The following is an 11,548-nucleotide window of genomic DNA, read 5'->3' as shown; positions in this document are numbered from 1 at the left end:
TCAGCTGTAGAACAAGTAGTTAGTTTCATAAAATTTATCTCTCCAGGGGGCAGTACCTGTGGCTCAGTGGGTAGGGTGCCGGCCCCACATACCAAGGTAAAACAGCTAAAACAGCAGTGGCAACTGCAACAAAAATAGCCGGGCATTGTGGCAGGTGCCTATAGTCCCAGCTACTTCAGAGGCTGAGGCAAGAGAATTGCTTGAGCCCAAGAGTTGGAGGTTGCTGTGAGCTGTGATGCCACAGCACTCTACCAAGGGCTACAGTAGCCCTTTGTTTTCTGTCTCAAAAAAAAAAATCTATCTCTACAATAAAGTGCATTTCCTCCTCTGACAGTTGTGTGCATCTGAACTCATTCCCTCACTCAGAAACCCTGTCTTTGTAATTTCCAGGTTGGCTGGCAGTCATCTTAGTACCCCCAAATGTGGAATTTCTGTCCTCAGGAGTCATCACTTGCAGTGTGAAACTCACTGAATGACACAGAATGGAGACCAAGGCTCAAAGATTACCAGATTAATTTACCTAAAACCAATTTACCTAGAGGTAATTAGTCTAAAATATTTATCAAATCTGCAACATTTCAAAAGGACTTAGCAGATACACCCTTTTATTTTTATAGCTTTTGTCTATATAACCTTTAATTGTTAGTCAACTAATACCCCTCATGCCTATTCATTTTTTTAAGAGATACTGACATTTTAACAGGACTATGGAAGTTAGACCAAAGCATCAAAATCATATTGAGCTCTGTTATATTTTTCAAGTCATCTAATTTGTAAAGGAATATTGGATTAAGAAGCACAAAAAATGATACACAAAGTGTCTGTATCAATTATATTTATTGCTAAAAACTTTAATTTTTTAAAAAATGTTTGAAAAGTAAATAACATAGAAAAAGACATCCATAAAGGTAGGAAGCAATCTCATCATTTACAAAGTGCTGCAAATTTGATAAATTTATGTTGCTTATAATAACTCTGAAGTACTCTTGGATGGATATGCATCCTTGAAATACCCTAAGCATGACAAAAAAAGGACACCTACACAGATATAAAAACACCGAAAAGGGAATTGAGCTTTTGGCAAATTGGTCATTATGTGAACTGAACTTCAAGGAAACACGTTTTCTGTGAATTGGTTTTAAAAGATTTAGCTTTAGGTGAACTAGTTTCAGCCCAACTGACTGGAACTAAATCTAAGTGTTCTGCTCCCTCCAGCTACCCCAAACGCTGGAATTTTGTAGTAGTTGATGTAATCTGGGATCCCTCGGAGGGGTACCAGGTTTGGAGTAGTGAGCTACTTACTGCTAGGGAACCAAATGTAAGCTCTTCAGTCTTTTGTGCCCTACACAATGGTGTCAGATTTGTGGTGAGCCAGGTGCTTACCATAGTATCCTATCTCTTTGTCTAGATAAAGAGGTAGAAACTCTGGACCTTATGGTTTTTTTGAGACAGTCTCACTATGTCTTGGTAGAGTGCTGTGGCGTTAACAGCTCACAGCAACCTCAAACTCTTGGGTTTAAGCAATTCTCCTGCCTCAGCCTCCTGAGTAACTGGGACTACAAGTGCCCACCACAACGCCCAGCTATTTTTGTTGTTGTTGTTGCAGTTGTCATTGTTTTAGCTGGTCCAAGCTGGGTTTGAACCCCACCCCCCTCTGTGTATGTGGCTGGCGCCCTGCTGACTGAGCTATGGGCACTGCCTGGACCTTATTACCGAGTTGTTTCTTGGTGTTCTTCTAAGAACTAGGAGAGCTCCTCATCTCTCTGCCAGGAATGGGGTCCAGCTGTGGATAAGCCTGCTGCCTATACTGTCTGGTTGCCAGGAACTCACATAGGCCTGAGAGGCTGGGTGGGTGCCTGTATTTGGTTTATCTTCTTCTCAGCTGGGAGAAGTAGTAAGTGGGTATGGAACTTACTAGGTAGGATGTTTAGGAAGCTTCAGGCTGGCCACATTCACAAGTTAGGTACACTGAGCCCTAGAGTCCTGTGTATGCACACAAGTGCATTCAAAAACACACACACACGCTCTCTCTCTCACTTTCTTTTCAGGTCACTCTTACACTTGGTTCCCTGGCAGTAGTTCAACACTGCCACCTCTCAGAGAGATCCCAGGTTATATCAACCCAAACTGTAAAACTCTGGAACTTGGGGTAGCTGGAGGGAGCAAAACACTCTGATTTAGTTCTAGTCAGTTTGGCTGAAACCAGTTCACCTAAAGGTAGGTCATTTCCTCTGGTAATCTAAAACATTGCTTAACTTATGCACAAACATACACTGAAGATATAAACCAGAATCAGATGTTCAGAAAGTATTGAAATTGGCCTGTGTGTGCCTGAGCACAGGCTGCATACAAAGAAAGAACTCCAGTTACCCCACCCTGGCAATTAGACAGTTCCTTCTCTGGAATCCATTTGGAATGTCATGATCTTTGGATCTCTGGACCTTGGGGCCCTCCCCAGAGAACTCTTCTGCCAGGCCTGTAGAGTGCATCCTTTGCCTCTGCTGGCCTCAGGGGGCCCACTGGCCAGAGAAGTTTGTCAATGGTTGTGATGGCAGCAGCTGTGACTGCAGTTCAGATATAGTTGGCAGGAGGCTGTCGGGCATTGAGCCGCTGCATGTGGCAGCCGTGGCAGAGCAAGTGCCCATCCAGAGGGAAGCAGCAGCAGCCTTCTTCATCACTCAGCTGCATCCGGCAGTCCTAGGGAAGAAGACACCTACTTCACCTCAGCCCAGGCACCTTGGACATTGAGGACATCTTGGGAGTCTGCCCTGCTTAATACCAGACTCCTAATAACTGGAAGAAAAGGTTGTGGGGGAAGGAGGGATGGAAGGGATGGACAAGAATCCTGAAAAAATATCTCAGCTGGACACCAGGTGTCGCTGCTGCAGTAGAAATAAGGAGACAAGCTGTATTTCCAACAGTTACCAGGAATCCCTACTTTCTTTAGTCTTGACTCTGGGGAGGTCAGATTCAGAAAGGACTAAACTTCTAGGACCAGAGAGAGTGGCTGGAGGAAAAGAAAGAGACTGGAGAGAGGTTATAGCACCTTTCTGGTTTCCCATGCCCTATACCTCTCCCATAGACACCTAGCTGTTCTAGGACTTCATTCCTCCCCTTTCCCTGGTTCTATTCCTTTTCTAGCAGCTCTATACCCCAGTACTTACCTCACAGTGGTAGCACTCAAAGTGATAATCCCGGTCCATGGATATTACCCTTACGATGTCCTCACAGCCCTGAAACATGCATACCCCCATGGGGATGAGAGAAGTACAATGCCCCCAAATTCCATCCTCCCTCAATACAGGAACCCTCTGGCCCCTAGGGGAAGATCACACAAAATCTCCAGAGCTCTGGAGATCATCTTATCATCTGTAGCTTTGAAATGCCTTTGTAAATCAGAACTCTCCTCATGTTCTGTCATGGGCTGCCCCAGGAGGCATGTCCCACATGGAACACTCCTTCTGAGGGGGTCCCATAGATCCTTCACTCACCAGAAGCAGAGAGAAGGGAAAAGGGCAGATGGCAAAAAAAAGTAGGCTAGGCTGGGGGATAGGAGATCCAACAGGGTCTTCTTCCTCATTGGCTTTTGGCTTCTCTCCTCAGGCGTACCCTCTGTACACACAACTTAAATCATTTCTGACTCCTTCCTACCAGCCCTGAGGATTCTCCCCACCTTCTTCCAGGCCCTATATCTGAAATCTAGTGAGCTTGACCTCAAAGAAAGTCTCCTCCTCTAGACTGGGACAGCAGAGATAGAGCCTGGGCCCAGTGAGGCTGTCAAACATGTCCAGGCCCGGATGTTAGGGTCAGGGTAGTGACCCCAAGAGCAGAGTCACACGGGAATCTTTGCAAAGTACATTCCTCAGCACTACCACTTCCCACAGGAGACCAAGCAGCATGTCTCCATCCCTTCCCCAGAGGCAGCGGCACTGGTGGCCCTGCATACCACCCAGACATACTGACCTCTGAAGGGAGGATGGGTTGACCACAGGCTGCACACTTAGGGGCATAATTTCTGAAAGACAGAGGGAAGAGATAAGTTGAGGTTGGAGAATCCATAGGCCCAGTTCCATACCACATTCCAAAGGAAGGACTCACTTGTGGTAGTCAGTAACACAGTACACTTGGTTGGAGAAGTCCACTGTGAAGGGGATGCCATCTAGGCACTTGTTGCAAACAATGCATCGGAAGCAGCCTGGGTGATAGGACTTCCCCATTGCCTGTAGGATCTGGCTCAGGGTGGGAAGAGAATCAGTTACCATCCAGTTGCAGCTCTCTAGCTACCCATTATGTTCCCTGCTACTCCCATTAACCTCATCCAACCCCCTGCAAAACTATTAGAATAATGCTATATAATTTGAGAAAACCAAAGTCTTAAAATGGAGGCAGAAACCATGAAAAAGGCCTTTAGACAACATTCAGGCCAATGGTTTTCAATCCTGGCTACATATTAGGATCACCTAGGGAGCTTTTTTTTTTTTTTTTGAGATAAGAGTCTTGCTATGTCAGCCTGGTTAGAGTGCTATGGTGTCACAGCTCACAGTAACCTCAAACTCTTGGGCTTAAGCAATTCTCTTGCCTCAGCCTCCCAAGTAGCTGAGACTACAGGCACCCGCCACAACACCTGGCTATTTTTTGTTGTCATTGTTGCAGTTGTCATTGTTGTTTTAGCTGGCCTGGGTGGAGTTTAAACCTGCCAGCCTTGGTGTATGTGGCTGGTGCCCTACCCACTGAGCTATGGACGCCACCATCTAGGGAGTTTTTAAAAAACATTAATGCCTGTGTAGTCCCAGCTACTTGGGACACCACTGCACTCTACCCAGGGAGACAGGTTGAGACTCTGTCTCAAAAACAAAACAAAACAAAACATTAATGCCTGGATCCCACCCAAGACTTATTATCACAATCTCTGGTTCTTTCCTAGTGATCTGTTATGCTGCTAGGATTGAGAATCACAGATTTAATTAAATCTCTCTTTTTTATAAGAAAGAAAATTGAGCTCTAACCAGTACCAGAAAGGGGATTATGACCCAGAACCCCACACTCCTAGCCCAGGCTAGAGGGCCTACAGAATTTAGGAGGGGCTGGGTCACAGAAGCCCAGGCTTAGGAGCCCACTCTTGATCCCAAAGGCAGAGGGAAGCCACTGTCAATAGTTCTTCCGGGGAAGAATAGGATTAAAATGATTCATCTGGTAATAGGTTCTTTTCCCTGACCTTCTACCAGTGTCCATTATTCCACTCCTCAGAGACTCTAATTCCACCCCTCAGCTTGAATCTCTCAGAGAGTCTCAGCCAAAGCCACTTTTGTTACCTTCTCCAAAATCAAGTGACCACAGACACAGCACTTCTCAGCTGCCTCCTGAAACCCTGAAAACTAGGGAGAAAGGAAAGACAAAGGGAGGATAATATTAAGCTGAGAATGATGGGTAGAACCCCAATGGGCCACCAAGAAAGGGGGTCCCAATGTAGGTGCCAACTCCAGGTGTAGGGGACCCCTCACTCACCAGATAATCTTCCTCACAGTACACAGAGCCATTGACGCTGTAGAAAGCTTTGCAACGCAAAGTTCGCCCTAGAAGCAGCAGAGAAGAGGCTGGAATTTATCCCACAGCCCAGGCACATGACTTCTCCTATTCTGGGATCCCTGCTCCCCAATGTTGCAAGATATATTTAAACCTGGACTTTAATGCTTTTCCTCCTAATTGCTGTCTATCCTCCCTCCCCACACTAAAATCCCACCTAATGTAATTCCAATTTGCTTTGGCCTTTTTCCAGCCAACTTCCCCTCTCCTCTGCTCACTGCTCTTCTAGTTCCTGCCTCCTTAACAGTTTAGAAACACTGGCTTAGAAACTCATGAGATGCAGGGGAGGAAAGAGAGAAAGAGAGACATAGCCAGAAAGGGCCTATAAACAGGACAGATAGACAGACAGATGACCTTAAAGAGAACTAGGCAGAAACTGGGGGAGTGAGAAAAAAAGCTAAGAGTACTAGAGTCAGATAGGCAGAGATAGATTAAAGGTTTAGCAAAGGAATCAGAATGGGTAAGCAGTGGGGAGAGGTAATGAGGGAGGTAAGGGGGGAAGTTAAGGCCGTGAGCACCCTCCCCCCAAAGCGGGCCTCCTGAGCTAACAGCAGCGGGCATTCCTGAAGCATGATGTCATCAGCTTGGCATGGCCTGGTGGCCTGCACTCTAGGGAGGTGGCTGAACTCTGACCAGCCAAGAGAAAACCCCCCTCTCTACCTCCCAAAGCTCCCCCCTCCTCGAGCCCACCCCCACCCTTCCCACATTCCAGTCTTTCACTATCACCCTGGGCAACTGGGCTGCCCAAGACCAAGCCCCACCAAGGAGAGGCTAGAGGGCTGGGCGGGAGTCCAGGCTGGGCAAGCAGGGAGGCATAAGAAAGAGGGAGGAACAGAGGAGAGGAAAGAGTTCTAAACAGAGGAAGGGAAGATGGTCTCCAAAAAGCAGATCTACCTCAGGGGAAGGAGAGCCAGGTAGAGCAAAGAGGGGAAGCAAGAGAGAAGGTGGGCCTCCAGATACTTGTGGGGTCCCAACAGATGCTCTGTGAGCAAGTGAAGACACAGAAGATCTCCTCCTGTCCCCCACAGCACTTTTAAGTGTGTATGGGGGGTGCTTACGTGGCACCGCTGCACTCACCACAGGAGCAGCAGACAAAGCACTGGGTGTGGTAAAGGCTGTCCAGGGCCTGGCAGGCATTGCTCTGCCCATAGATGCCTTTGTTGCACTTGATACAGGTGCCTGAGAAAAGAGAAAGATTGTTGGTGTCACACTCCACTCCCCTAGCTCAAATCAAGGATTCCCAAGCTTTTCTGATTGCTCCTTTCTGAGGTACCAGAGGACAAAGCCTCCTTCTGATGGGCTTCCTTCTGAGGATAACAAGCAATGGGATGCAGCAAGATCTTGCAGCACAGTACCCACTACTAAAGAAAATCGAAGAAAGTCAAAAATATGGTCCCATGCCTTCAGATGCCTTGGTTTTCTTAGGGAGAAAAGACTATAAGAGCAAGGTATGACCCCATTTGTCACAGCATGTAGGACAAATGGTCAGAGATGCTGATCCACAGAAGCTCAGGAGCATATAAAAAAACTTCCTAGAATTTTCAGTACTTTGGGAGGCCAAGGTGGGCGGATTGCCTAAGCTCACAAGTTCAAGACCAGCCTGAGCTAGAGCGAGACCCCACCTGTAGAAATAGCTGGGTGTTGTGGCAGGCGCCTGAAGTCCCTGCTACTTAGGAGTCTGAGGCCAGAGAATTGCTTGAGCCCAAGAGTTAGAGGTTGCTGTGAGCTATGATGCCAAAGCACTCTACTGGGGACAACAAAGTGAGACTCTGCTTCAAAAAAAAAACTTTTAGAGTAAGAAAGCCAGGCCCAGAAAACCTCTCTGGGACTTCAGTTTTTCTATCAGTAAAACAAGCTACTGTTCAGCTATAACATGATTTCTCTCTGCTGCAGGCTTCAAGGATGTAGAGAAGAATCTGGCTCAGCAGAGGGTCCTGTGCAGTGGGGACCATGTGAGCATGACTCCTGCAGGGAGGTGGCTGCTAAAAATGTAGGGTGTGTTCCAGGAATCAGAGTTGCATGGGGGGTGGGGGGACAGGGCATCAGAACCCCTAAACCCTCTATCATGTGAGGGACACAAAACTGAACTGCTCCTCCCCAACACATACCACCCTCCCACCCCCCACTAAGATACATACACCTGGGTCTGGCACCAGCCTTTCTTGGGTGTGTTCTTCCTCCCTCCACTCCCCAATTCCAGGCCTATGAGTGAGGGCTAGGGCCTGTCTTTGGGGAGCAGATCCCAACGGGCCTGCCCCACCTCTTCCCCTCGGCAGGCTGCCACACTCCCTGCCTGTTGGGGCCCATCCCAGGCTTTGCCCAGGGGCTTGGGAGCCTGTGCAGCAGCTGCAGCAACTGATGGGCCCAGGCCTGTCCTGCTCCCACCCTCTGGCAGCTGGGCAAGGCTGAAGCCAAAGAAGAGGGCCCCTAGTAGGGGCAGGAGTAGGAGAGTACAGTCAGGCTAGGGCTGGGGGTAGAAGGCATTTGTAGGGGTGCTGTCAAGGGGGGTAACTGGGGGTCCTGGCAGAGCCATTCTTGGGGAAACCTTGGACATTATGGGAAGACTGAGAGGAAAACTGCTTAGGCATGTCTTCCTCACCTCCTCTAACCCAGCATATTCACACCAATGTTCTTCCTGCCATTTTATTGCACTGTCTGAGTTCCTTTCTTCCTTTCAGTTTGCATAGTTCAGCCTAAGATTCCCAACCATGTCTCCTGGGCCTTAAAAGGAAACTGCTAACTGGGCCCTGTCACTCAGGCTCCCTTGATTAAAGTGGTTTAGTATCATATGCTCTGGGCTTTCCTCTCTCAGGGTGGGTTTGAGGGTGGGGAAACAGAATGGGGAGGAGTTGGGGTTGAACTATGAAGGGTCCTTCCAGCTTGCTACCTAACCCTGAACCTCCTCCCCAATCATCCCTCTCTGGCTATGAATGTGAATGTGAATAGGACCTCTCCTATTCAAATTTCTAGCCATAGAGTTCTACAGCATGGGGTCCAGGGCAGGAACATTGGTACTGAGAAAATGGGAAGGAGATGCTTAGAAAACTGAACAGGCCCAAAGCCCTGGGGGGGTGACCCTGCCACTTCTTCTCAGTCTCAGTCATAACAGTATTTCTTTATATAGTAAACATGCCTATGAGTTTCAGCAAAAAGAGCGTTCAAAACCTCAATAGCGCTATAACTGAAAGGTATAATCAATAATTTCTTGAATAGAGGGGGGTAGGGAAACATTGACCAGGTACCTTAACAGTAGCAAGAAGTAAGGGGCTACTTCTACCCTGAATTCTGAGCAAGTATTGCCAGAACTAAAGGCCAAGTTATTTGGGGTAGTTACCATCCATCCAGGAGTGATGGTGTTCCAATGGTCATGGCTTTTGCCCTAACTTCCGGAGGATGGGGAGAACAGAGGTTGGTACTACCCGGTCTCTGCCCAAATGCCCAGGCATGTACCTAGTGAGCAAGGACTGAGACAGCAGTTGAGTCCCTGATTTCCATCCCTGGACGTTCCATCCTCCCCCCTCGACTCCATTACCCCGACAGCGGCCACTGCACTGCGCACACTAGGAAGCACCCCTCCACCCCTGTACTCCACCCCTCGGTAGCGCGGCTGAGGCCGGCCCCGCCCGCGGGCACCTGGAGCGCCTGGGCAGGAGTCGGCACGCACGCGGCCCGCCTGCCCCGCCCCCCCACCCGCGCATTCCCCGAATTCCTGCGGGCGGAGCCTGAGCCCGGGTGGGGAGAGGCGCGCACAATCTTGCAGGGACACTGCGGTGAAGGGGGTAACAAATGGGGGGATACCCTTACTGCTCCACTTGGTCCCTTCCCTACGAGGCTTCGTCTGCAGAAAAGCGAGACTCAAATGCTCGAGAAACTGGGACTCATGAGACAATCGGGGGGGATTTGAAGTTACCAGGAATGAAGAGCCCCGGTTCATTTGAAACGCATTAGGAAGGAGAGAAAGCTCTGTAGTCCGCCCCCATCCCATCCCTCTTGTTTCTTTTCTACTCCCACATCTCTGTCTCGGACCCCGGGACACCGGCACTTTGGCTGTCGGGGTGTGTTGAACCGAATGCAATGACTGGTCCCTTCCCGTCCCTAAACAGTTCTCACTCACCGAAGTAGTCCTCTCTGGCCTCTGGCTCCCGTATCCGGGCCCGGGCAGCCTCCGGAACGAAAGGACCTGGCGGCTCCTCGAGACCCGACGGCTCAATCCCCAAGGGTTCCCCGCGGGCACCTGCTTCTCGCCCACCGGTGCCCACGGTCAGGCGCAGTAATGCTGTTAGCTCATCCTGGTATCGGGCGCCCGCGGCGCAGTCCCCGTAGCCGGTCACCGAGTGTCGTCCGGGTTGCGCCCCCCGTCTCTCCAGAGGCCCGGCCGCTCCCCCTCCGGCCCCGGCTAGAGCTCCAGGACTGCCCAGGGCTGGGGGATATGAATGGCGACTTTCCTGACAGCCGAACCCCGAGGGCCGATGAGCGCACAGTCGGTCCAGGGCGGCATGGAGCTCGGGGTAGGCGGACGGGACCCCTCCGGGGGAATAGCCTGCCGGTACCCCAGCCAGGGGTGGGCCAAACAGACACGGTCCCGCGGGCAAGGGGCTCCCGTGGCGCTGGTCGTAGCCCATGCTGATGCCGCTGGTACGATTGCTGCAGGGCCGGCTACCTCCGGCTCCGCCAGCCCCTGCCCCGTCCAGCAGCAGGCTGCCCCGGGGGCTGGACGGCTTGCTTGCGTCGCTGGCTGAGCTACTGGCGAAGCTGGAGCGGGGACTTAAGGTCGGGACCGTGGTCTCCAGCCGAAAATCGGGGGGCAGTGACTGAGGTAGAGGCAGGGCCCGGGTGGGCGGCGGCCCCCCGGGAAAGGACCCTTCGTAGCGCTGCGCCTCAAAGGAGCCGCGCGGATTCCGCTCAGCGTCCAGGGAGCCTTGCTCCCGGGCCGGCTCCAGTGGCTCATCCCCGGGTCCCCCATTTGCTCCTCGGGGCCCTGATTTTCTAGGTACCCCCAACCCACTCAGGCGCCCCTTGCCCGGCCCGGGGGTCCCATCAGTCCCAGAACGGCTAGATTCACCCTTTCTGCGGCCGAACTTCTCCAGCAGTCGACTGGCTTTCTCCCCTAACCGCTCCATGTCCTCGGGCCTGCGGCCTCCAGCCCCCTCCCCGCCCGGCACCCGGCAGCGTCTCGGCCACTTCTCTTTCCCTGCGGCTGGACTCCTGTTCCCCAGGGGCACAGGGTAGGCACAGAGGCTTAGCGGGCGGCCCGGATGCCCGGCGCCAGGAATCCCACAGCATCCCCCAGCGGGAGAGGCTGCTTCCCCCCGCGCATCTGGGATTAAGCGGGTCTAGAAGAGCCTGCAGCCGTGGCTGTCCCGTCCGCAGGTCTATGTGTTCACGCGTCGACTCTCCAGACAGTCCCACTCTCCCCGGCCCCCGCCCCCCTCGCTCTCACGCTCGCCTCAGACCGAACTTCTCTCCCAAACTTTTGTCTGCCTGGCCGGATCTACTTTCCTGGAGGGGCGGAGCGCGGTGTGGAAGAGAGCGACTGGGGTGTCTGCGCAGGGATCTCTGGTGCGTGCGTGTTGTGGGGCGGAGGGGTCACCAGTGCTAACTGCTCTGGAGGTGGAAATCCGCTAACTGGACGTGAGAGGAGGGCCAGGGGCAGTTGGGCAGCTGGCAGGAAGACACGCAAGAATTGGAACAGGCAAACATGGAGAGAAAGGGGGGGAACTCTTTGCAGTTGGAATGCGCGGAGGAGCACGGTGGAATGTCACGATCACGGACGGGGCGACCCGAGGCATGTTCTGCGCAATCACCGTGACTTTGTTCCTAGTGTGGAACTGTGGGAGAGATGGAGAGAGACGGGTGAAAAAGTGGTGAGGTAGGGAGAAACCCATAAAGAGGAAGACAGAAGGAAGAAAGGGAGGTTTGTAAAGAAGTTCAGAGACACGTACGTAAAGGTAGCGATGAAAGGGCA

General features: G+C 51.4%; 1 protein-coding gene across 1 annotated transcript; it reads right to left on the bottom strand.

The window, feature by feature from the left end:
• Positions 1-820: 820 nt before the first annotated feature.
• On the bottom strand, positions 821-11,037 carry AJUBA (ajuba LIM protein). Its single transcript, XM_053594763.1, has 8 exons — positions 9,698-11,037; positions 6,661-6,762; positions 5,506-5,573; positions 5,313-5,375; positions 4,099-4,229; positions 3,964-4,015; positions 3,165-3,233; positions 821-2,697 (listed from the first exon to the last, which is right to left on the bottom strand). Exons 1-8 carry the CDS (start codon positions 10,701-10,703, stop codon positions 2,572-2,574), a joined length of 1,617 nt encoding a protein of 538 aa, XP_053450738.1. The 5' UTR covers positions 10,704-11,037; the 3' UTR covers positions 821-2,571.
• Between the last annotated feature and the right edge of the window lie 511 nt (positions 11,038-11,548).

Source organism: Nycticebus coucang, chromosome 6 (assembly GCF_027406575.1).
Source record: "Nycticebus coucang isolate mNycCou1 chromosome 6, mNycCou1.pri, whole genome shotgun sequence".
Classification (NCBI taxonomy): domain Eukaryota; kingdom Metazoa; phylum Chordata; class Mammalia; order Primates; family Lorisidae; genus Nycticebus; species Nycticebus coucang.
The sequence above is the reverse complement of the archived record's forward strand: the minus strand, read 5'-3'. Positions and strand labels throughout refer to the sequence as shown.

What these genes read in the sequence shown, in the direction of transcription:
- AJUBA (XM_053594763.1), bottom strand. Translation starts at nt 10,703, where the DNA reads ATGGAGCGGTTAGGGGAGAAAGCCAGTCGACTGCTGGAGAAGTTCGGC. An exon ending in GGCCAGAGAGGACTACTTCG is followed by an intron (nt 6,763 to 9,697) that starts GTGAGTGAGAAC and finishes CTCTTTTCTCAG; the next exon opens with GCACCTGTATCAAGTGCAAC. An exon ending in ACTGTGAGGAAGATTATCTG is followed by an intron (nt 5,376 to 5,505) that starts GTGAGTGAGGGG and finishes CTTTCTCCCTAG; the next exon opens with TTTTCAGGGTTTCAGGAGGC.